The 23,971-nt window shown below is 36.8% G+C and overlaps 1 protein-coding gene across 1 annotated transcript; it reads right to left on the bottom strand.

Annotated features, from left to right (window-relative positions):
* Positions 1-279: 279 nt before the first annotated feature.
* On the bottom strand, positions 280-21,320 carry LOC132558587 (hepatocyte growth factor receptor-like). The gene is made up of 18 exons (XM_060223174.1): positions 20,190-21,320; positions 19,531-19,731; positions 18,840-18,971; positions 11,065-11,204; positions 10,616-10,754; positions 9,942-10,078; positions 9,527-9,706; positions 7,459-7,561; positions 6,729-6,992; positions 4,352-4,507; positions 3,954-4,194; positions 3,467-3,610; positions 2,839-2,922; positions 2,228-2,412; positions 1,867-1,976; positions 1,395-1,557; positions 1,104-1,240; positions 280-547 (listed from the first exon to the last, which is right to left on the bottom strand). The coding sequence occupies exons 1-18, from the start codon at positions 21,318-21,320 to the stop codon at positions 280-282; spliced, it is 3,915 nt and encodes a 1,304-aa protein (XP_060079157.1).
* Between the last annotated feature and the right edge of the window lie 2,651 nt (positions 21,321-23,971).

The raw sequence follows: 23,971 nt of genomic DNA, 5'->3' as shown, positions 1-23,971 counted from the left end.
TTAGTAAAATATTCTGGAAAAATCGAGAACACCATTGAGAAACTTGTTCATTATATTTCATCCAGACTGATTCGGCACCAAACAAACCATATTAAAGCTAAACAGGTATACACTATCAGTCTCACACATAGATATCATTGTATCTGAAGAACTCAAGGCATTCCATGCCATATCAATCAAACACAATATAATACTATGACACATTGAAGATGTAATAAAAATTAAAAAAAAAAAAAAAAGCCCTCTAAAGTACATCAGAAAGATTATTGAGCATTGGGACTATGCAATTGTTGTGTTTGGTTCTGTAGGTTCAATATCGTGTTCTTCCGCATCAGGTGTCATGATGGCAGACTGGTTAGCGTCACCATAATGGTAGTCGGTGGCAGTTTCTACATTGACATAGGTACTTTGTATGTTACTACGCTTCTGGCCTTGTTTCATCTGCTGCTGTAGAACAGTGACCATCTCCCGTACCTCGTGAGCCAGTTCGGAGAAGGTGGGACGCTCATTTGGGTTAAACATCCAGCATTTTGTCATAATTTTGTATCTGAAACAAATTAATTGTAGAGAGTAAATTGTTTTAATGTTGACAATGAGACTTAAACCGTATTAGGCAGATATCTGGATCGCACAAAGTCTGGTTTAGACAGAGTCTACTATATCAATCACATACAACCTATTTCATATTGTAACATTATGTAATCCCCAGAGGTGACCACATACATTAAGTAATTTAGGTGATATATATTATATGGGACATGTCTCTAATAAAGTGAAAGAGCTGGAATCAAGGGCCATAACTTTGTATATTGTCACTATGTACAGAAATATATCCTGTTGCCCCTCCTTGTGTCACTCTAATACTATTAAAATGGAACAAGACCTAATTTTAGTACAAGATATTTAAACATCTTAAAGTGGATACTCATATGCAAACATAAGTAACTGAATTTGATATACATTTAACACATAATAAAACAAAGGTGTATAACTCCGTATTTTAAAGCCTAATTGAGATAATTAATGTGAATGAGCATTACTACTCTTAAAACATTACACCACTGCTATAGGATATTTAGAAGGTGGGTTTTGAGTTTACTTACAATGTATCAGGACAGAAAGGAGGTTGTGGCATCCTTCGGCCTGCCTTAATGTATCTCAATACATCCCAGTTGTCTACCTCAGGGTAAGGGTTAACTCCCCTTGTCATCAGCTCCCAGAGACAGATACCAAAGGACCACTGATATAAAGAGATAAAATGTTATATTTCAATTATGCTGTGTAATTTTCAATGATGTTATGAAAAAATCAGAGATAAAATATTTTGTTGATGCTGGATGTTAGGACAATTTAAAAACATTACAACTACATTTCTACACACAGACTGTACTAACCACATCAGACTTGGAGTTGTAATTTCCCTTCTCAAGACATTCTGGAGCCATCCATTTGACAGGCAGTTTACTCTTCTTGTTGTCACTACTGTAGTAATCCCGTTCATAGATATCCCTGGACAAGCCAAAGTCAGCAACCAGGGCCTTGAAATTTTCATCCAACCTATGTGTACAAACATACAGAAAACATTGTAATCTCAATATCTATCCTAGAATTACCCTGAAGACAACAAGTTACTTCTTCCTGTAAGCTAAAGGGCAGCCTTATTTCAGGACCATGAAATTTTTTTTTTAAACAAATGCAACAACTGTTCAAGGGAGGGGGTAACTTAAATCAGAAGGAACCAGTTATGTTAAATGTTGGTAGTAAACAAAGAAATCAACAACACAAAGAAATCACAACAACATCATCCTTAATTTACAACTAATTTCAAATTTCATAATTTTTTGATCTGAGCAAACCTCTACTTACATGCAGTTCCTGGCGGCCAGATCTCTGTGGACAAACTTGAGTCCTGACAAGTAATCCATACCCTGGGCAATATCTATACCATAAACTATCAGGTCTTTAATTGTTGGATTCTAAAATGAAAAATAAATTCCAATTTCGGAATTAAAGAGCTTAAAAAATTATCAATCACTATATTATATTAAAAAGAAACACCTGTCAACTGTTTTTAAATGACTTAAAAAGGAGGAGGTATATATAGTGTAATATTGGCTAAAATTATAACTCTTCTACAAAAATAAGGCATCCTGTAATACATCTCACATTTCTTAGTCATTGTGTATTTATGGGAAAAGAAGACAGCAGCATATACTTATATACTTACATTTTGTTCATTACGTATGTAAGACAACAGATCGCCATGACTCATGTAAGGTAGCACAACCAGAGGCATGTCATCCATTCCAAAACAGATTCCAGTCAGAGTAAGCACGTTGTCGTGATGGAAGTCTTTCATACGCATGGCCTCCTCCAGAAAACTCTGTACATCAATTTCTCTTGGGCTGTCATCTACAAAAGTGCATGTGTGGTGTTAGAATACAAAATCATACAAAGTGATGTAGTCGGTGCTACAGGCAATCAGAAAATATAGTAGTGAATAATTGACATGAAGACATTGTTGACTGTAACAACCTGAAACATAAGCTTCAATATCTGTGAATTTAATGGTGGAAAGGTTATCCATGTATTGATGAAAAATAGTAAAATCACAAAAAAAAATTAAAAAAAAGATTTAAAGTGCATTGAATGTAAGTATAAGGGAAGACATTTAGTATTTCTCCATATCAAAATAACAAAGGATTGCTTAAAAATTTACAATGGAACAGTGTAATACCAAAATTGTTTATTTATTCACCAAAAAACCACAGTATTTGCTCAAACTATGATGGAATAATGGAAATGTACCAATACTGAATTTTATTTGTAAATACTCACTGTGCAATGTCTTGACTGCCACCAATGAATCTTCTTTTGCACCTGGGAGGGTGAGGTAACCCTTGTGTACACAACCGAAGTGACCTGAAATTAAATCGTGTGTTAAAAGAAAATGTACAATTGAAAATCCTTGCTTTGCACTGCCGTCATTAATCTTCACTATTTCATTTGATTTCAATTCAAACTGATTTTCACTTATTTAACAACAATAATTAACAAGTGTTAATGTTTGAGGAAACTGGAGAACCTAGAGAAACGATCAGGTAAGAATGTGACCAAAATCATATGAGGGAATTGACCCTTGGATACTTAAGTAAAATGTGAATATCGTATCCAGTACATTGTGCCAAGTGTAGCCGAATCCAATACAATACATAGTTACCAGCCTCTATACTTTTTATCGTCTTTCTACCAGCTCCATCCGCTATTTTCTCCAATACAACTGTACACTCTAAGGATCAGTTAAGTTCCCTAATGGCTGTACGACTGTATGGACCAGTCAAGTTTCCTTAATTCAGACTAAATGTAATGTTTATACATTGAATTCTTATGAACAATTATTAAAACACCTACTTTTAACATACATTGATTGTACTAACCCCTCTCTGAAATAAATAGAAATACTCACCTCTCCCTAAGATTTCCCCAAGTGTGAGCCACTCTCTTTCAATAAGCAGATTTTTATCTCTGAGAACCAGCAGAGTATCATCATCTATACCCGATAGGAGAGAGGCTGCTGCTCCACTTTCTGACATCCGCTGTTCCGTGTAATCTGCCGATAATAATCATATCTCTCAGTCAATCACCTCAAAGCTGCTTCAAATTGAAATTATTCATAAATCATACATAGGTAAAAGAATATAAATATTAAATTTTTTATATTTACATATCTTATATTTGATATTCTAGTTTCGGAAAAAGGACGGAAGTCAGCAAAGTGACAAAAAAAAAATCATTGATACCAGAGTAGAGAGATATCTTATAATATTTTTTGACATCCAGGAACTTATGGCAACATCAGGGAAATGTTGGATATATGGTTATAATCAGAAAGTTATAATGGAAGGCATTAAAAACGAGAACTGGTAATGAAGCAATCTTTGTTGAATACTAACCATTTGCTCGATTCTGGCCATTAACATCCGTGCGTACAGCCTGGTAATGGGCCATGTACGGATCTGATGTCTTTCCGAATATAAAAATTTCTTTCTTCTTCATGACGATGAGTAGGATGATGAGAAGGACTATGATGACAATGATGATAGTTACAATGATGATGGTTGTGATTGGGGCTGTTTCCTCCTTCTCTGTGAAGACTAGAAATCCAATATCTTTCTTTATTCCACCGGCTTTTACCTGAAAATATCCCATTGCATTGTCATTTATGTTTTTCCTTATCCAGCAATACGTAGATCAGAAATATCCGAAAGTCTGGTTCTGCAGTAAAGAACGCCTTAGTCATATTTGTTGCAATTAGACATGATATTAAAACTCATGATGGATAGAAACTTACTGTTACACGATGTTTCTGTGATGAGGCTTCAGCAGGCTTGTTATGTAAGGTGCAGGTCATGACAGTGTTCTTGAGGTCGATGACGTCACACAGTCCATTGGTCCCAACTCTCACCACAACATCTACCTTAGATATACCATAGTTGAGATATTCTCCCTATAACATAAAAACACTAACCTAAAGATTTGTTTTCGGTAAAAACGTTTGTCTCCCATTTCAAGCAAATAAATGCATATCTGTTACTTTTGAAAATGGACTGGTGAATAAGAAAGATATTATTTTCCTTAAATATCAATTTTGTTGTATTTGTTACTGTTAACAATGCTGGCAAGTTTAAGTAGTCAAGGCACAGAAAAACATATATGTTGAATATAACAACTATTGCACGCAAGGTTTTTCATCAGAATTGGTTAATAACATTTAAAACACAATACTACGAGCAAATATTCACCACATTTTGCACATATAGATTAACTTGTGTTTTGACTTATCCCCTCTCAATAACTTATATCTACAGAATGTTGCACTGTTACTAAAATCCCTAAAAAAACTACATTTGTATAATACTTTGGTTTGAGGTGACAGAATTTCAAGTGGGGTCATCTCTTAAATAAATATTATGGCCTTTGACCTTAAAGGTCAAGGTCACAGTGACAGGTGTACAACAACTTTCATTGTGATAACCTGTTAATATTATCTCGCAGACAAGATCTTATTGAAAAAATCAGCTTGTTTGACCTTTGATCTTGAGGTCAAGGTCAGTGATCTAACAGCACTGCACTGCACATTGACTTCAGGCAATTCACAGCAACTTTCATGGAGTTATATTGAATAATCTAAAACTGATTGACTGGACAAGAAACCATTACCACCAAAAGAGAACAAGTATCAAAATAAGATGTCTCCCTCAAAACAAAACAAAAAAAAATCTCATTTGTTATTTCCTGAAAAATAATTTAATTAATTAAAAATAAAAAAAAAAAAAAAAAAACTTAAAATAAATTTCTGAATAAATGAATGGCCTGTTTTGCTTGACATTATCTTTTTTGTTAACTGAACCTGATTAATTGAAATGTCAACTTTGGACTCAGACATATGAAACATGATGCTAAATTTATGCAAAAATGATCTACTAGATGGATAGATGGAATATATACCCTTGAGTGTCAAGCTGTCAACAGAATCTGGTCTGGATGTAGGTCAAGGCTAATGAAAAGGCCTAAAACGTTTCTCTGTGTGGATTATCTGCCTAAATTGTTGTTTATATTAATTCCTAGTGTATATACCCAAAATTTGGCATGTCTTTTTGTGAATGGCAAAGGTATTTGTTCACTGAAATACAGATCGATAAACAACAGAGAGACTTTGAGAAATGATGGGGGACTCACCTCAAATTGTAAGCATGTTTCTTTCAAAAAGAGATTGGAATGTGTGAATCATTCTGTTTAGAATAATCCAGTAATGGTAGGAAACAATGCCATGTGACAAATTATTTCATTTAGTTGTGATATGTATGACAATTCAAGTTAATTCTTGTCTGAGAATTTTATCTACAGTCACAGTTATCATATTCATTGACATTCTTACATCACCGACAAATGCACTTGCAACCAGAGAAATGTGATATGGTATATAGCACTAAAATTATTATCATCATACTCTCCACCTCACATTTCACTTACACATTTAAGCATGTCATTACCATAAATTTCTCCATTGTCTATACCAATCATTTGTCTAAACAAGAAAGATGGCTGCCATATTTGGGCTAGTATCAGAAAAAGCTTCATAGCAACAACTTAACAATCCATGGGTATATCGGTAATGAGATCAGGAATATTATCCAATAACAAGAGGCCCAAGGGGCCTTAACGGTCACCTGAGGAATATATGTCAATAATCTGGGGATTTTAAAATGTTGCAAAAATGTAACAACACTTGTACAGGACCGTGTGTAAAACATCTGTACCAAGTTTGAACATGATCAACCCAGTGGTTCTTGATTTTTAAAGATTTACCTAATTTTACCCCCTTTTTCCCCATCCTGCAGCCCCTATTTGGGCCACACCCTTTTTCTTTGCAAACTTGAAGCAGCTTCCCATGGGGATGCTTTGTGCCAAGTGTGGTTAAAATCCATTCAGTAGTTTGTTAGAAGAAGTCGAATATGTGAAAAGTTTATGACGCACGATGACAGACAAATCATGATGACAATAGGTCACCATTCGGCTCAGGTGACCTAAAAAAATGCATTACATTACCATATTTTGTTTTAGAAAACCAGATATGACCAGGACAAAGTGATAGAGAGACAAGGCTAATGGACAAGTTTTAGTGAAGTAGTGACAAATAATGGCCTGATATAATCAAGGCAGGTTACCTTAATATCCAACGTTGTCTCAGCAATGTCTATACTACGCAGATGTCCACTATCGCTGAACATGTAGAAGATAGGGTCAGGATAGTATCGAAATATCATCCAAGATTGGTCAACAAATTCCTTCGGGCCGAGTTTCTTGATGCCATCCATTTTGAACCAAATGTGATATTCCTCAGATTTGAGAGGAAGATTTTCCTCGACAAAACCTGTGATGTTGACCGAGGGGCAGTACATTGTTCGACCATCACTTGTGGCTTTACATTTCTGTAACACATATAATGATATACAACTTGTTGATATGTTCATCTTTTAAATGCAGATATAAAGGTATATCACACACATTATTTCACCCCTCCCTCAATGATTGATCAAAAGTATGGAACTGGATTACATGCTAATATTTTGCCAATACAAAAGTGCCTGCCATCTTGAACAATCATCATGCCTTACATTGACAATCAATATATCTGTAATGTTGATAAATTCAACAATATTTTTGGTGTTAACAGACAAATAAAAAAAAAAAAAAAAAGTTTTTAATAATAAAGAAAAAAAAGGATGCGTTGATTTTACCTTAGAGATTAATGCTGACAGAGAATGACAAAAAGGAAGACAAGATACTTAATTTCGTAACAGAGACCTAGTGTGTACATTAGAGGTGTCTGTCCTTTTTATAATAACATGTATGGTTGGTACAGTAGAGTATAGGGTTAGAAGGCCAATGTCTTACCTGCGTTGGAGGCGACTTTTTGGACTTGACAATTGTGACTCCTATCTGAGGATCAGACACAATGTGTAAATTTGTCCCGGTCACTGTCAGGTTTATACCGCCACTGTATGAATTAAAAATAGAAAACTACACAGGTAAGAAGAATACTTAAGGAATAACCAGTTATGAACCAACTGAGTTCAGTATAGTTTCAGCTATCCTGACATTTTAGCTCCAGATTTGAGAAAAATATATCACTCAAAAAATTGAAAGAAGACTATAACAATGTACTCAATTTCTTCATGTGCATTACCTTATATGGATAACTTGATTTCAACTAAAATGACTCTTCCGTAACGGAGTATTAAATCCTGCAGATGATATCGCCATACACGTGTATCTATGTTAATAATTATGATGTCATAATGGACATACAATTGATGTCATGCTGTGAAATTCAGAAATCCCAAAAAACAGAAGGAAACTCATACTTTGCCCAAGTCATACAGGTTCTACACAAGTTCCAGTCACTCATCTAACTACAGGCAATGTTCACCATTGCTAACTTCAGAACACCAGCACAACACTCCATCGCACAGCTGAACAACATCCAAGAACCATCACATGATTCATTTTGCCTGTGAGCTTCATTCTCATAATTGTGACCTGGCATGCCCAGCATATGCCATCCTCAAGTATCAGTGCCACCTCAGATTTGGAACTCCCAGTCCCAAAAAAAGTCTTCAAAAACATTGTGCTTCCAATGTTGTTAAATAGACATCATACTGGATACCTGAGGCCCATTCACTGCGACCACTGCGACTACATGCACTGGCGTTGGGCGAGGGGGGTTTCCCACCCACTGGCATTGGGAGAGGAGGGTTAAGCACCCACTGGCATTGGGTGAAGGGGGTTACCCACCCAATGGTATGTGGGGAGGGGGGTTACTCACCCACTAGCGTGGGGGAGGGGGGTTACCCACCCACTGGCATGTGAGGAGGAGGGTAACCCACCCACTGGCATGTGGGGAGGGGAGTTACTAACCCATTGAGGTGTGGGGAGGTGGGTTACCCACCCACTGGCATTTGGTGAGGGGAGTTACCCACCCACTGGCATTTGGTGAGGGGAGTTACCCACCCACTGGCATTTGGTGAGGGGAGTTACCCACCCACTGGCATGTGGGGAGGGGAGTTACCCACCCATTGAGGTGTGGGGAGGTGGGTTACCCACCCACTGGCATTTGGTGAGGTGGGTTACCCACACACTGGCGTTGGGTGAGGGGGGTTACCCACCCACTGGCATGTGAGGAGGAGGGTAACCCACCCACTGGCATGTGGGGAGGGGAGTTACTAACCCATTGAGGTGTGGGGAGGTGGGTTACCCACCCACCCACCCACTGGCATGTGGGGAGGGGAGTTACCCACCCACTGGCATTGGGAGAGGGGGTGGGGGGAGGGGGGTTACCCACCCACTGGCATGTGGGGAGGGGAGTTACCCACCCATTGAGGTGTGGGGAGGTGGGTTACCCACCCACTGGCATTTGGTGAGGTGGGTTTCCCACACACTGGCGTTGGGTGAGGGGGGTTACCCACCCACTGGCATGTGGGGAGGGGAGTTACCCACCCATTGAGGTGTGGGGAGGTGGGTTACCCACCCACTGGCATTTGGTGAGGTGGGTTACCCACACACTGGCGTTGGGTGAGGGGGGTTACCCACCCACTGGTATGTGGGGAGGGGGGTTACTCACCCAGTAGCGTGGGGGGAGGGGTATTACCCACCCACTGGCATGTGGGGAGGAGGGTTACCCACCCACTAGCGTGGAGGGAGGGGTTACCCACCCATCCAATCAATGAATGCCTGGGCGGGGACATGACAATCAGCCACACAGTGTCATAAAAACTAGATAATAAAACACTGCCATAACACTGATGTTCGTGTCACACTACCATCACACTCCTAGCCCTCAGTACTGATTGATCAAAGCTGCTTCAGACAAGGGAATGTTGTCAAAAAAATAATGAAAACATTTGAAAGAAGAAATACTTTCTGCCATCATATCTTAACTCATTGAAAGGTTGTTATCACTGACCTGGCCATGGAACGTGGTGGAGTCACCTTAGAAATCAAGGAGTCTGTCATGTAGGTGAAGTCTGTGTAGATGGGGAAATCGGTTCCATCTATATTTACCACCACTGGGCCACTAAGCTCACGGCCTAACCCACCTGGAGTATGTGCTGTCGTCTCACAGGCAATCATGGTCCTGTTGTAACTGTATCAATAGAAATCCTATTTCATTTAAAGACTTCAGTTTAATTTGACAACATCATCATATGTGTATATTTTACTGTGTAATACATTTAGGCATATTCCAGCAATTCTGCTTTGGCCTCCTTAATCAATTACTTTTTCCAAAATGATTGAGTTACATATTCTTACGGGTTTAGTACTGCATATATTATCAACACTTAAATCTAAAGAGAGTTCACCTTGACAAAGGCACTCACCTTTTTAAACTACATGGGATGTTGGCTACTTTGACAAAACGATCTTTCCCAATGTCCAAGTTGTCTCCCTTGATGACTAGGGCTGTACCGCCAGATATTGGTCCAAAACTTGGCGTAAAATTGGCCATCTTTGGCACCTGGGGACAAGGAGTTAAAAGCATTTGGACCGTTGTTGTATTAAGTTTTACTGTAGCACAATTTGTCTACAGTAATTCTGTTGTATTAAGTTTTACTGTAGCACAATTTGTCTACAGTAATTCTGTTGTATTAAGTTTTACTGTAGCACAATTTGTCTACAGTAATTCTGTTGTATTCAGTTTTACTGTAGCACAATTTGTCTACAGTTATTCTGTATTAAATTTACTGAAAATTTTAACTCCTGTTTAACAAGGTTTTGATGTGTAGTAATAATTGTAGCACTACTATATTGATCCAATAATAAGCACATATGTCAGACGATATGCTCATCATTATTATTTTGTTATTTACAAGAATTACCAATAATAATTAATTAATTAATATTTCACAATCCTTTGATTAGCCAACCAATAGTAAATCACCAGTTACTGACAGATAATTACTATTTTATTGTCTTCAGGATAAGTCAATTCTTCAAATTTGATTCAGAGAAAATGAGAATTCTTCCCCTGGCTAATTTTGAACCCAATTCTTACCTTATAACTAAAGAGAGTTGTCTGTAGGTTAAAGGTCCCATCGATTTTGTACTTGATTCCGGTTTTGGTATCATCAAAAATTTTCACAGACACTGGTAGTGAGCTGGAAGTCGTCACTGCTGGAGCAATGCAAACTATACTGAAACAATATGATTTGTTTCTTTTATGTTTCTGTAAAACAATACCTGAGTAGGTCTTAGTCATTTTTTATCAATTCTATTTGGTACTTTATTTTTGTAATTTTTCATAAGAATGACGGAGAAAACATCAAGCATTTTTCTTTCTCTTTCTTATAATTAACAAACTTTAACATTCTATTTATCATAAAAATTCTAGAATTCAGTGGGCCAATAGGGTGATCAGCTCACCTTAAATGTGATCTTTGATAAGGGAGCTGTATTTACAGTCTTACTTTTAACTCATATAAAAAAAGCTAAAAAGAGAAAAACCTTGTGAAGTTTCTGTTACTCAGAATACAATCCAAGTTGCCAACACGTGCCTGCAGCTCCTGAGCATTTGAGGATCCAAAATTGTTGCCATGGATGGTAATCGGGGTTTGCCCCTCATATGGACCTGAGTCTGGGGTGATCTATCATCAAGGTTAAAGGTCAAGTTGTCTAGCTTTAGATATTGAATCACAAGGTTATGCATGAAAATGATAAGATAAATTAGCCATTTAGGTTATCATGATTCCTTGTCAGAAGATATTCAATCCTGATAAACCTAATGTGTATAATGGGGAGCAAATCTTATAGTTTTTTTCAACAAAAAAATACTTTGGCACATGACATCATGAGTAAACAATACTCTTGCCTTTTATTGAAATCATATATGTTTTAAACTGTTAACATGTATTGGATACACATAAAGTCAATTAAAATAAATGATTTCACAACAGAGTATTATATTCTCATAGTAAATGGTGGGAGGACACTTACAGTAACCTCTAGCCAACTGATACACTACACAGTAAATGGTGGGAGGACACTTACAGTAACCTCTAGTCAACTGATACACTACACAGTAAATGGTGGGAGGACACTTACAGTAACCTCTAGTCAACTGATACACAAGACAGTTTATGGTGGCACACTTACAGTAACCTTTACTGAACTGATACACTACACAGTAATTGGTGGGACACTTACAGTAACCTCTAGTCAACTGATACACTACACAGTAAATGGTGGGAGGACACTTACAGTAACCTCTAGTCAACTGATACACTACACAGTAAATGGTGGAACACTTACAGTAACCTCTAGTCAACTGATACACTACACAGTAAATGGTGGGAGGACACTTACAGTAACCTCTAGTCAACTGATACACTACACAGTAAATGGTGGGAGGACACTTACAGTAACCTCTAGTCAACTGATACACTACACAGTAAATGGTGGGAGGACACTTACAGTAACCTCTAGTCAACTGATACACTACACAGTAAATGGTGGGACACTTACAGTAACCTCTAGTCAACTGATACACTACACAGTAAATGGTGGGAGGACACTTACAGTAACCTCTAGTCAACTGATACACTACACAGTAAATGGTGGGAGGACACTTACAGTAACCTCTAGTCAACTGATACACTACACAGTAAATGGTGGGAGGACACTTACAGTAACCTCTAGTCAACTGATACACTACACAGTAAATGGTGGGAGGACACTTACAGTAACCTCTAGTCAACTGATACACTACACAGTAAATGGTGGGAGGACACTTACAGTAACCTCTAGTCAACTGATACACTACACAGTAAATGGTGGGAGGACACTTACAGTAACCTCTAGTCAACTGATACACTACACAGTAAATGGTGGGACACTTACAGTAACCTCTAGTCAACTGATACACTACACAGTAAATGGTGGGAGGACACTTACAGTAACCTCTAGTCAACTGATACACTACACAGTAAATGGTGGGTAACCTTTACTGAACTGATACACTACACAGTAATTGGTGGGACACTTACAGTAACCTCTAGTCAACTGATACACTACACAGTAAATGGTGGGAGGACACTTACAGTAACCTCTAGTCAACTGATACACTACACAGTAAATGGTGGGACACTTACAGTAACCTCTAGTCAACTGATACACTACACAGTAAATGGTGGGAGGACACTTACAGTAACCTCTAGTCAACTGATACACTACACAGTAAATGGTGGGAGGACACTTACAGTAACCTCTAGTCAACTGATACACTACACAGTAAATGGTGGGACACTTACAGTAACCTCTAGTCAACTGATACACTACACAGTAAATGGTGGGAGGAACACAACTTACAGTAACCTATATCAACTGATACACTACACAGTAAATGGTGGGAGGACACTTACAGTAACCTCTAGCCAACTGATACACTACACAGTAAATGGTGGGAGGACACTTACAGTAACCTCTAGACAACTGATACACTACAGAGTAAATGGTGGCACACTTACAGTAACCTCTAGTCAACTGATACACTACACAGTAAATGGTGGGAGGACACTTACAGTAACCTCTAGTCAACTGATACACTACACAGTAAATGGTGGGACACACACACTGATACACTACACAGTAAATGGGTTACAGTAACCTCTGTCAACTGATACACTTACAGTAACCTCTAGTCATACACTACACAGTAAATGGTGGGAGGACACTTACAGTAACCTCTAGTCAACTGATACACTACACAGTAAATGGCGGGAGAACACTTACAGTAACCTCTAGTCAACTGATACACTACACAGTAAATGGTGGGAGGACACTTACAGTAACCTCTAGTCAACTGATACACTACACAGTAAATGGTGGGACACTTACAGTAACCTCTAGTCAACTGATACACTACACAGTAAATGGTGGGACACTTACAGTAACCTGTACAACAACTGTATATGGTGGGAGGACACCTACCTACACAGAAATGGTGGGAGGACACTTTAACCTCTAGTCAGATAACTACACAGTAAATGGTGGGACACTTACAGTACAAATGGTGGGAGGACACTTACAGTAAGTATACACTACACAGTAAATGGTACTTAACCTCTAGTCAACTATACACTATCAGTAAATGGTGGGACTTACAGTAACCTCTAGTCAACTGATACCTACACAGTGAATGGTGGGAGACTTACAGTAACCTCTAGTCAACTGATAACTACACAGTAAATGGTGGGAGCTCTGACTTTATATACACTAACAGTAAATACATATAGTAACCTCTAGTCAACTGATACACTACACAGTAATGACACAGAACCTCTAGTATGATACTGTATATTATACCTACACTGTATATCTACCTAACAGATCTGTATATTACCTGTCATTACACTGACTGTATTACCTAACAGATCTGTATATCACCTGACTATTACCTAACAGATCTGTATATCACCTGAATTAACCTAACAGATCTGTATATCACCTGACTATTACCTAACAGATCTGTATATCACCTGACTATTACCTAACAGATCTGTATATCACCTGACTATTACCTAACAGATCTGTATATCACCTGACTATTACCTAACAGATCTGTACATCACCTGACTATTACCTAACAGATCTGTACATCACCTGACTATTACCTAACAGATCTGTACATCACCTGACTATTACCTAACAGATCTGTACATCACCTGACTATTACCTAACAGATCTGTACATCACCTGACTATTACCTAACAGATCTGTATATCACCTGACTATTACCTAACAGATCTGTACATCACCTGACTATTACCTAACAGATCTGTATATTACCTGACTATTACCTAACAGATCTGTATATCACCTGACTATTACCTAACAGATCTGTATATCACCTGACTATTACCTAACAGATCTGTATACCTGACTGACTATTACCTAACAGATCTGTATATTACCTGACTATTACCTAACAGATCTGTATATCACCTGACTATTACCTAACAGATCTGTATATCACCTGACTATTACCTAACAGATCTGTATATCACCTGAATTACCTAACAGATCTGTATATTACCTGACTATTACCTAACAGATCTGTACTATTACCTAACAGATCTGTATATCACCTGACTATTACCTGATCTGTATTCACCTAATTACAGATCTGTATATCACCTGACTATTACCTAACAGATCTGTATATTACCTGACTATTACCTAACAGATCTGTATATCACCTGACTATTACCTAACAGATCTGTATATCACTATTACTGACTATTACCTGATCTGTATATCACCTGACTATTACCTAACAGATCTGTATATCACCTGACTATTACCTAACAGATCTGTACCTGATCCTAACAGATCTGACTATTACCTAACAGATCTGTATATCACCTGACTATTACCTAACAGATCTGTATATCACCTGACTATTACCTAACAGATCTGTATATCACCTGACTATTACCTAACAGATCTGTATATCACCTGACTATTACCTAACAGATCTGTATATCACCTGAATTACCTAAGAGACCTGTATATCACCTGACTATTACCTAACAGATCTGTATATCACCTGACTATTACCTAACAGATCTGTATATCACCTGACTATTACCTAACAGATCTGTATATCAACTGACTATTACCTAACAGATCTGTATATCACCTGACTATTACCTAACAGATCTGTATATCACCTGACTATTACCTAACAGATCTGTATATCACCTGACTATTACCTAACAGATCTGTATATTACCTTTTACCTAACAGATCTGTACATCACCTGACTATTACCTAACAGATCTGTACATCACCTGACTATTACCTAACAGATTTGTATATCACCTGACTATTACCTAACAGATCTGTATATTACCTTTTACCTAACAGATCTGTATATCACCTGACTATTACCTAACAGATCTGTATATCACCTGACTATTACCTAACAGATCTGTATATCACCTGACTATTACCTAACAGATCTGTATATCACCTGACTATTACCTAACAGATCTGTATATTACCTTTTACCTAACAAATCTGTATATCACCTGACTATTACCTAACAGATCTGTACATCACCTGACTATTACCTAACAGATCTGTACATCACCTGACTATTACCTAACAGATCTGTATATCACCTGACTATTACCTAACAGATCTGTATATCACCTGAATTACCTAAGAGATCTGTACATCACCTGACTATTACCTAACAGATCTGTACATCACTATTACCTAACAGACTGTATTATCACCTAACAGATCTGTACATTATTATTACCTAACAGACTAACAGATCTGTATATCACCTGACTATTACCTAACAGATCTGTATATCACGTGAATTCCCTAACAGATCTGTACATCAACTGACTATTACCTAACAGATCTGTATATCACCTGACTATTACCTAACAGATCTGTATATCACCTGACTATTACCTAACAGATCTGTATATCACCTGACTATTACCTAACAGATCTGTATATTACCTGACTATTACCTAACAGATCTGTATATCACCTGACTATTACCTAACAGATCTGTATATCACCTGACTATTACCTAACAGATCTGTATATCACCTGACTATTACCTAACAGATCTGTATATCACCTGACTATTACCTAACAGATCTGTATATTACCTGACTATTACCTAACAGATCTGTATATTACCTGACTATTACCTAACAGATCTGTATATTACCTGACTATTACCTAACAGATCTGTATATCACCTGACTATTACCTAACAGATCTGTATATCACCTGACTATTACCTAACAGATCTGTATATTACCTGACTATTACCTAACAGATCTGTATATCACCTGACTATTACCTAACAGATCTGTATATCACCTGACTATTACCTAACAGATCTGTATATCACCTGACCTATTACCTAACAGATCTGTATATCACCTGACTATTACCTAGCAGATCTGTATATCAACTGACTATTACCTAACAGATCTGTATATCACCTGACTATTACCTAACAGATCTGTATATCACCTGACTATTACCTAACAGATCTGTATATCACCTGACTATTACCTAACAGATCTGTATATCACCTGACTATTACCTAACAGATCTGTACATCACCTGACTATTACCTAACAGATCTGTATATCACCTGACTATTACCTAACAGATCTGTATATCACCTGACTATTACCTAACAGATCTGTATATCACCTGACTATTACCTAACAGATCTGTACATCACCTGACTATTACCTAACAGATCTGTACATCACCTGACTATTACCTAACAGATCTGTATATCACCTGACTATTACCTAACAGATCTGTATATCACCTGACTATTACCTAACAGATCTGTATATCACCTGACTATTACCTAACAGATCTGTATATGACCTGACTATTACCTAACAGATCTGTAAATCACCTGACTATTACCTAACAGATCTGTATATTACCTGACTATTACCTAACAGATCTGTATATCACCTGACTATTACCTAACAGATCTGTATTACCTATTACCTAACAGATCTGTATATCACCTGACTATTACCTAACAGATCTGTATATCACCTGACTATTACCTAACAGATCTGTACATCACCTGACTATTACCTAACAGATCTGTACATCACCTGACTATTACCTAACAGATCTGTATATCACCTGACTATTACCTAACAGATCTGTATATCACCTGACTATTACCTAACAGATCTGTATATCACCTGACTATTACCTAACAGATCTGTATATCACCTGACTATTACCTAACAGATCTGTACATCACCTGACTATTACCTAACAGATCTGTATATTACCTGACTATTACCTAACAGATCTGTATATCACCTGACTATTACCTAACAGATCTGTATATTACCTATTACCTAACAGATCTGTTTATCACCTGACTATTACCTAACAGATCTGTACATCATCTGACTATTACCTAACAGATCTGAATATTACCTGACTATTACCTAACAGATCTGTATATTACCTGACTATTACCTAACAGATCTGTATATCACCTGACTATTACCTAACAGATCTGTTTATCACCTGACTATTACCTAACAGATCTGTACATCACCTGACTATTACCTAACAGATCTGTATATCACCTGACTATTACCTAACAGATCTGTATATCACCTGACCTAACAGATCTATATTACCTAACAGATCTGTATATCACCTGACTATTACCTAACAGATATCACCTCACCTGACTATTACTGTATATCACCTGATATTACCTAACAGATCTGTATTACCTAACAGATCTGTACATCACCTGACTATTACCTAACAGATCTGTATATCACCTGACTATTACCTAACAGATCTGTATATCACCTGACTATTACCTAACAGATCTGTATATCACTGATATTACCTAATTTACCTAACAGATCTGTATGACTATTACCTATGACTATTACCTAACAGATCTGTATATCACCTGACTATTACCTAACAGATCTGTACATCACCTGACTATTACCTAACAGATCTGTATATCACCTGAATTACCTAACAGATCTGTATATCACCTGACTATTACCTAACAGATCTGTATATTACCTATTACCTAACAGATCTGTTTATCACCTGACTATTACCTAACAGATCTGTACATCACCTGACTATTACCTAACAGATCTGTACATCACCTGACTATTACCTAACAGATCTGTATATCACCTGAATTACCTAACAGATCTGTACATCACCTGACTATTACCTAACAGATCTGTATATCACCTGACTATTACCTAACAGATCTGTATATCACCTGACTATTACCTAACAGATCTGTATATTACCTGACTATTACCTAACAGATCTGTACATCACCTGACTATTACCTAACAGATCTGTACATCACCTGACTATTACCTAACAGATCTGTATATTACCTGACTATTACCTAACAGATCTGTACATCACCTGACTATTACCTAACAGATCTGTACATCACCTGACTATTACCTAACAGATCTGTACATCACCTGACTATTACCTAACAGATCTGTACATCACCTGACTATTACCTAACAGATCTGTACATCACCTGACTTTTTACATAAGAGATTTTGTACATCACCTGACTATTACCTAACAGATCTGTACATCACCTGACTATTACCTAACAGATCTGTATATCACCTGACTATTACCTTACAGATTTGTATATCACCTGACTATTACCTAACAGATCTGTATATTACCTGTCTTCCAGCCAGGATGTACACATGATTCTCTTCATTATCAACTTGCATATCTTTTTGTACAGGTATGTTAGGGTCTTTGGTTAGATCGACTTCTAGGTAGGGTTCCATCACCCTGTGATTTCCATCAACCTGCAATGTACATTACCGCAAACATTGTCTTCATCACATATCATATATAACATCTATCACACCATACATAATCTTCATCACATCATAGACATCCTTCATCACATAATGTGTGGTCTATATCCTACCATACAGTTTTCATGACTTTAAATAGTCTTCATCACATGGTATTGTTTTCATCACACCATAAATGATATTCAGCACACCATACGGTATGCATCACACTATATTGTCTTTATCAAAATTATGACAGACGACAAACGGCCGGAGAGACAGAGTGCCGACTATATGCTCTTTCTACATGTTGATGATTTTCTTGATAACCAATAATTGATAGAAGTTTTAATATGATATTTCAAAAACAGAAATGAATCAACTTTTATACATCGTCTTACCAATACTTTGATTTTTCAATCTCGATTATGTATCAGGCCTGTAAATCTGGGAAAAACCTCCCCTGTATAACTGTATAACATAAATCTAAATGAAAGACCATTTTGATTGATAAATATTTTGAAAATTAATATTCGAGATATTATTGCACTCATCTTATACTTCCTACCTTGGTTTTAAGTAAATGTCCATCAAACGTGCCCATCACAGCCACTGTATGTTCACCTTGCGTTACCACGGCAACTGATGTTAAAATGTTGTTTGGAATGTGAGTGGTAGCCATACTCAGAAGGTGGTGTTTTGGCTGGTAGTTTTGAATACCAATGTTACTTGAATAACCACAATAATTACTTTTTTCGAAAAAGCTTGCCTAAATTAAAAAAAAAGGACAAAACTTAAAATTCTCAGAGCACCAATTTATAAACATAGTTTACGATTACATACTTCTACTTTTGCTGAATGCAATACGATTCTTTAATCTTAATAATTGAACAGATATATTCTCTTCATTCCTGGAATGAGCAAGCTGTCGATGACCAGACGTGAATCTATTATGAAATTTTAGATGTTTTTAACATTTTGTCTAGTGATACCATTTTTGATGCTGGACAGAATAGGGCAAGTATTAATATTACTACTACAATAACAGGAGTGCATCCATACAATAAAGTCGCAAATTCTTGTAGTGAGTGAGTTCTAAGGTTCAAGAATTTTTTTCATCTACCTGTAATCATTTAAAAAATCATACAAGTAACGATTTCAACCCATAAAGACAATTTTTAATCTGAAGATTAAAATCTTACTTAATCATACAATTTTCATGCTTACCACACACATCTTTGGGGAGGATATTTTCCTACCATACACCCACACAGGCTGTATGGCATTTCCTGAAAAGCAGTCTTTTTGAAGATCAGAAAAGTTTCTAATGATTTCAACAAAATCAAAGAAGCACATGACTGATCCTTCATTTTCTTCTGGATTTGGATGAAGTTGTCTGTTTGCACCAAATGTAACAAACAGCTTTTTTGCAAATGTAGATGATAGTTTCTGTGCATCTGCAAGGAAAGCATCTGTTGCAATCTCGTACATCTTTCCGTCATGTTCACACTGGAGAGGCAATTCTGTGTACGACGCATACATTCGGTCATTTTTACATATCTGTATTATTTTTGTTACAAAAACGTTGTTTTCAGTTTTATTTCCAAAAGGATCCTTCATTTGTACAGAAATATGATATATGTAATCCTCGTATTCAAATGAGTAGATATAGTAAGACTGAAACAAATCTTGGACAGAATCATCCGCTGTTAGGTACGTCCCATATGTCTTCTCGCTCACATGATAGAGCAAGTTCCAATATGAATCAATATAGTTAAATTCTCGTGTTGAAATAATTTTTGGACGGAATTGAAAATCTCTTTTGTCCATTCCCATAGCTACATAGAGGACTTTATCTGTGCTACCAGATTGTTTGTGAGGAGAACCGAACACCACCGAAACTGTGGAAGGAGATGTAGTTCCGATATAATTTACTCTGTCCACAGCAACAAGAGTATGATTGGATGAAATGTTGTTCAGGGAAAGGCATGAGCACAATCCCTGATTGGCTGAACCACACATAAGTATGAAATCTTTTTGGTCGTTAATTTCCAAGACACGGACATGGTTGGGTGTCACGGTTCGTCTTTCACTACAGGCTAGAGGTGAAGGAGGACAGTTACTATTGTCCTGCACTGGCCCAATAATATGATCCTGTACCATATTTAAGTCTTTATCTAAATGTATAATTTTATTCTTTCCTCCAACATACAAATGTCTACTTTGTGTATCCATACTTATTTGTGTTAGAGGCTGATTCTCACTGCTCACATTGTACACAACATAAAATGCAAATGTACTAATAGGCATGCACCAGAGCACAGCCAAACAAATATTTGTAAATATTATCACCTTCATGGCTCAAAGAGATAGGAACATCCTTATTACAATAAGATAAATTTTATCTTATAAATATACAGACTTCAACATCTTTATTTCTCCATGCCGTGCTGTAGGGTCTAAAACATTGTCCAAACCATCACATACTGATTATGAAGACGCATTAAGTCTGTTGATGCCCCATAGACCTAAATGTCTTGCTTTTCTTTTCTTTCCGATCTCGAAAATTTCAAGTTGAACTATTGATCCGTAATCTAAAAAAAAAAAAAAAATTATGAAATGCATTAAATTGTAAATGTAGAAAATTAATTAAAATGGTAGAAAATATTTTGAAATGAATTTCTGCACTTTTTGATTGACTGGTTATTTACAAAGATTGAAATCCTTGGTTATCAGATAACAGTCTATAGTACTTACAAATCTTCAGAAACACAAGTCTGAAAACTCTGAGAGCATCTGTAACTATAAAAAAAAAAAAAAAAAAAATATTTCAACAATTATTTTTACAGTATTGATAAACTCTCAAATATGACGATTGTTTCCTCACATAAAGTGAAACAACAAAGTATTGGCCAATAATAGCTTATCTCTTTGAATGGCCGAATGTTTCTTTAAAGTCATCTGAAAATTAAGCATAAGCTTTGATGGACATCAGCATATAAGTATAGGCATATTTTCAAATTAAAAGGTGCATTATTTTTTACTAAGATGATAAAAACTTTGCTTCATCCGAAATTTGAAAATGAAGCAGTGACTTTCCCCAAAATTCAAATGGGTGTTATAAATATGGAGATAGAAGATGGACCCGAAGAAGCCCATATGTTTCGGGCAAAACCAGCAGACGAATGATAATAAATGATCATTTCGGTATCCTGAGCTTGTTGCGATTGTCTATTATCTTCTAGTTCCTACTATTTTTCAATCGCCCTGCATACCTGCAGGTATCCAAGTAAAGGACCACGGAACCCACTTGAACTTTACTAAGAGTACTGCGTTGGCTCTACACCCTCTTAAAATATGGAGATACATACAACATATCTATTCTAATTTAAAGTTGTGTACATAGTCATGTACACTTTGGATGCTGTAGTATTCATCAAAACCATTTCATGCCAAGTTGAGGAGTGGGGGGAGGGGGGGACTGCAGGCTGTCAGTATTTTGAAATGTCCTGTCTGTTGAAAAGTGCTCCAAGTTTTTAACCTATAATTCTATATTTACTGTATAAACTACATGCAAAATGCACTCAGATATTTAACATTGTGTGTGTTATAATAACTCCTTGCTTTCTATACCTACTTAAAATTCTGGGTTACAACCATATAAACCCTGAATTGATATAGTAAATTTAAAAGCTTATTGTCTTGTTGTCTACCTGTCACATTGATGATCATGGTCATCTTAAAATGTCCCCTCTGGACCACTGTATTTGACACTGGTGGGAATTCCCAACCTAATTTTGTCTAGAAGACCCTCAGCAGAGTAAAATTTAAACGGTCAATACGTAAGGGGTCTCTGCACAAATTTACGGTATACGAACCCTTCATAATAATTACAGGTAAAATTGAATAAAAAGTGTGACAAAATTCCTTTAGCCACAACATGAATACAGGCAAAATCATTACTGTATAAACATGTTTAGATTTAAAACCGCGATTCGTAGGGCATAGTGGACAGCTCATGATAGAGTTCAGCTGAAATATATGCATATTTTTACAACTTACTGTGTATCAAACCAGACGAGAAGATATATAATAACCACCATCAATATAGACAGAATCTGCCCCTCCCATTATCCCCTGCAAGGACACAACTTTACTGTACACCCAAGTTGTACAAGCAGTGATGCATACCTGTATATAGATGACACATTAACCGTGACACACCTGTGCTGATCTCACCTGGTAGTACAACTATGTTCTTAAATTTGTTGCAGCTTGTTAACTCTATCTTAAAGTCTCACCTACCATTCCATGGCCTGTATGTACCCGCAATTATAATAGAACTTTCACTTTGCCGTACAGGTGTGTTTTGGTCCAGTACACCGACATATATATCCGGAAGTACAATCTGGATCGTCGTTGCGTGACGTCATCACGGAGGGCCACAGATGGGATATCTTGTGACACAAGCCACCGCGCTGCGATAAACTTAACATTTAATGACATTTTTTTTTAAATATTTGTAAACAATGTCATTTATATTTTTTTAATTATTATTGATGTAAAACATTCACATACACTCCCAATGTGTGTACATGTACTACACTACAAATCGATAGCGGGGAACAGAAAACACTACTCTGTGTATTACTGATGGCAGAGACGTATATACCACGTCTCTGCTGATGGCTTTAATTTTTTTCGACTTGAAACATGTAACCACTTTATTAATGATACTGTTTCTAAGCACAGGAAATATTTTGTGATGTGTCATCATGTCCCTGTATAAGCTGTCTTTTTTATTTGTTTATTTTTTGAGGAAAGAACTGAGATGGGGTCGACTGTTCCGGTGCTCCTACATGTAGAACCAGGGATGTATAATACTTATCATACTCCTGTAACCTACAGTATATCTGGTGGCCTAACATTCTCCTAATTACTAACTCTAGATCTGACCATATTAAGTGGGTTCAAGTTATTTTTTTCATCAAAGAACCTATTTCAAATGA

This window comes from Ylistrum balloti, unplaced genomic scaffold, assembly GCF_031769215.1.
Source record: "Ylistrum balloti isolate Yb309-2 unplaced genomic scaffold, AGI_CSIRO_Ybal_v1 Utg370800, whole genome shotgun sequence".
Taxonomy (NCBI): Eukaryota; Metazoa; Mollusca; class Bivalvia; order Pectinida; family Pectinidae; genus Ylistrum; species Ylistrum balloti.
This window is presented reverse-complemented; position numbering and strand designations above follow the sequence as displayed.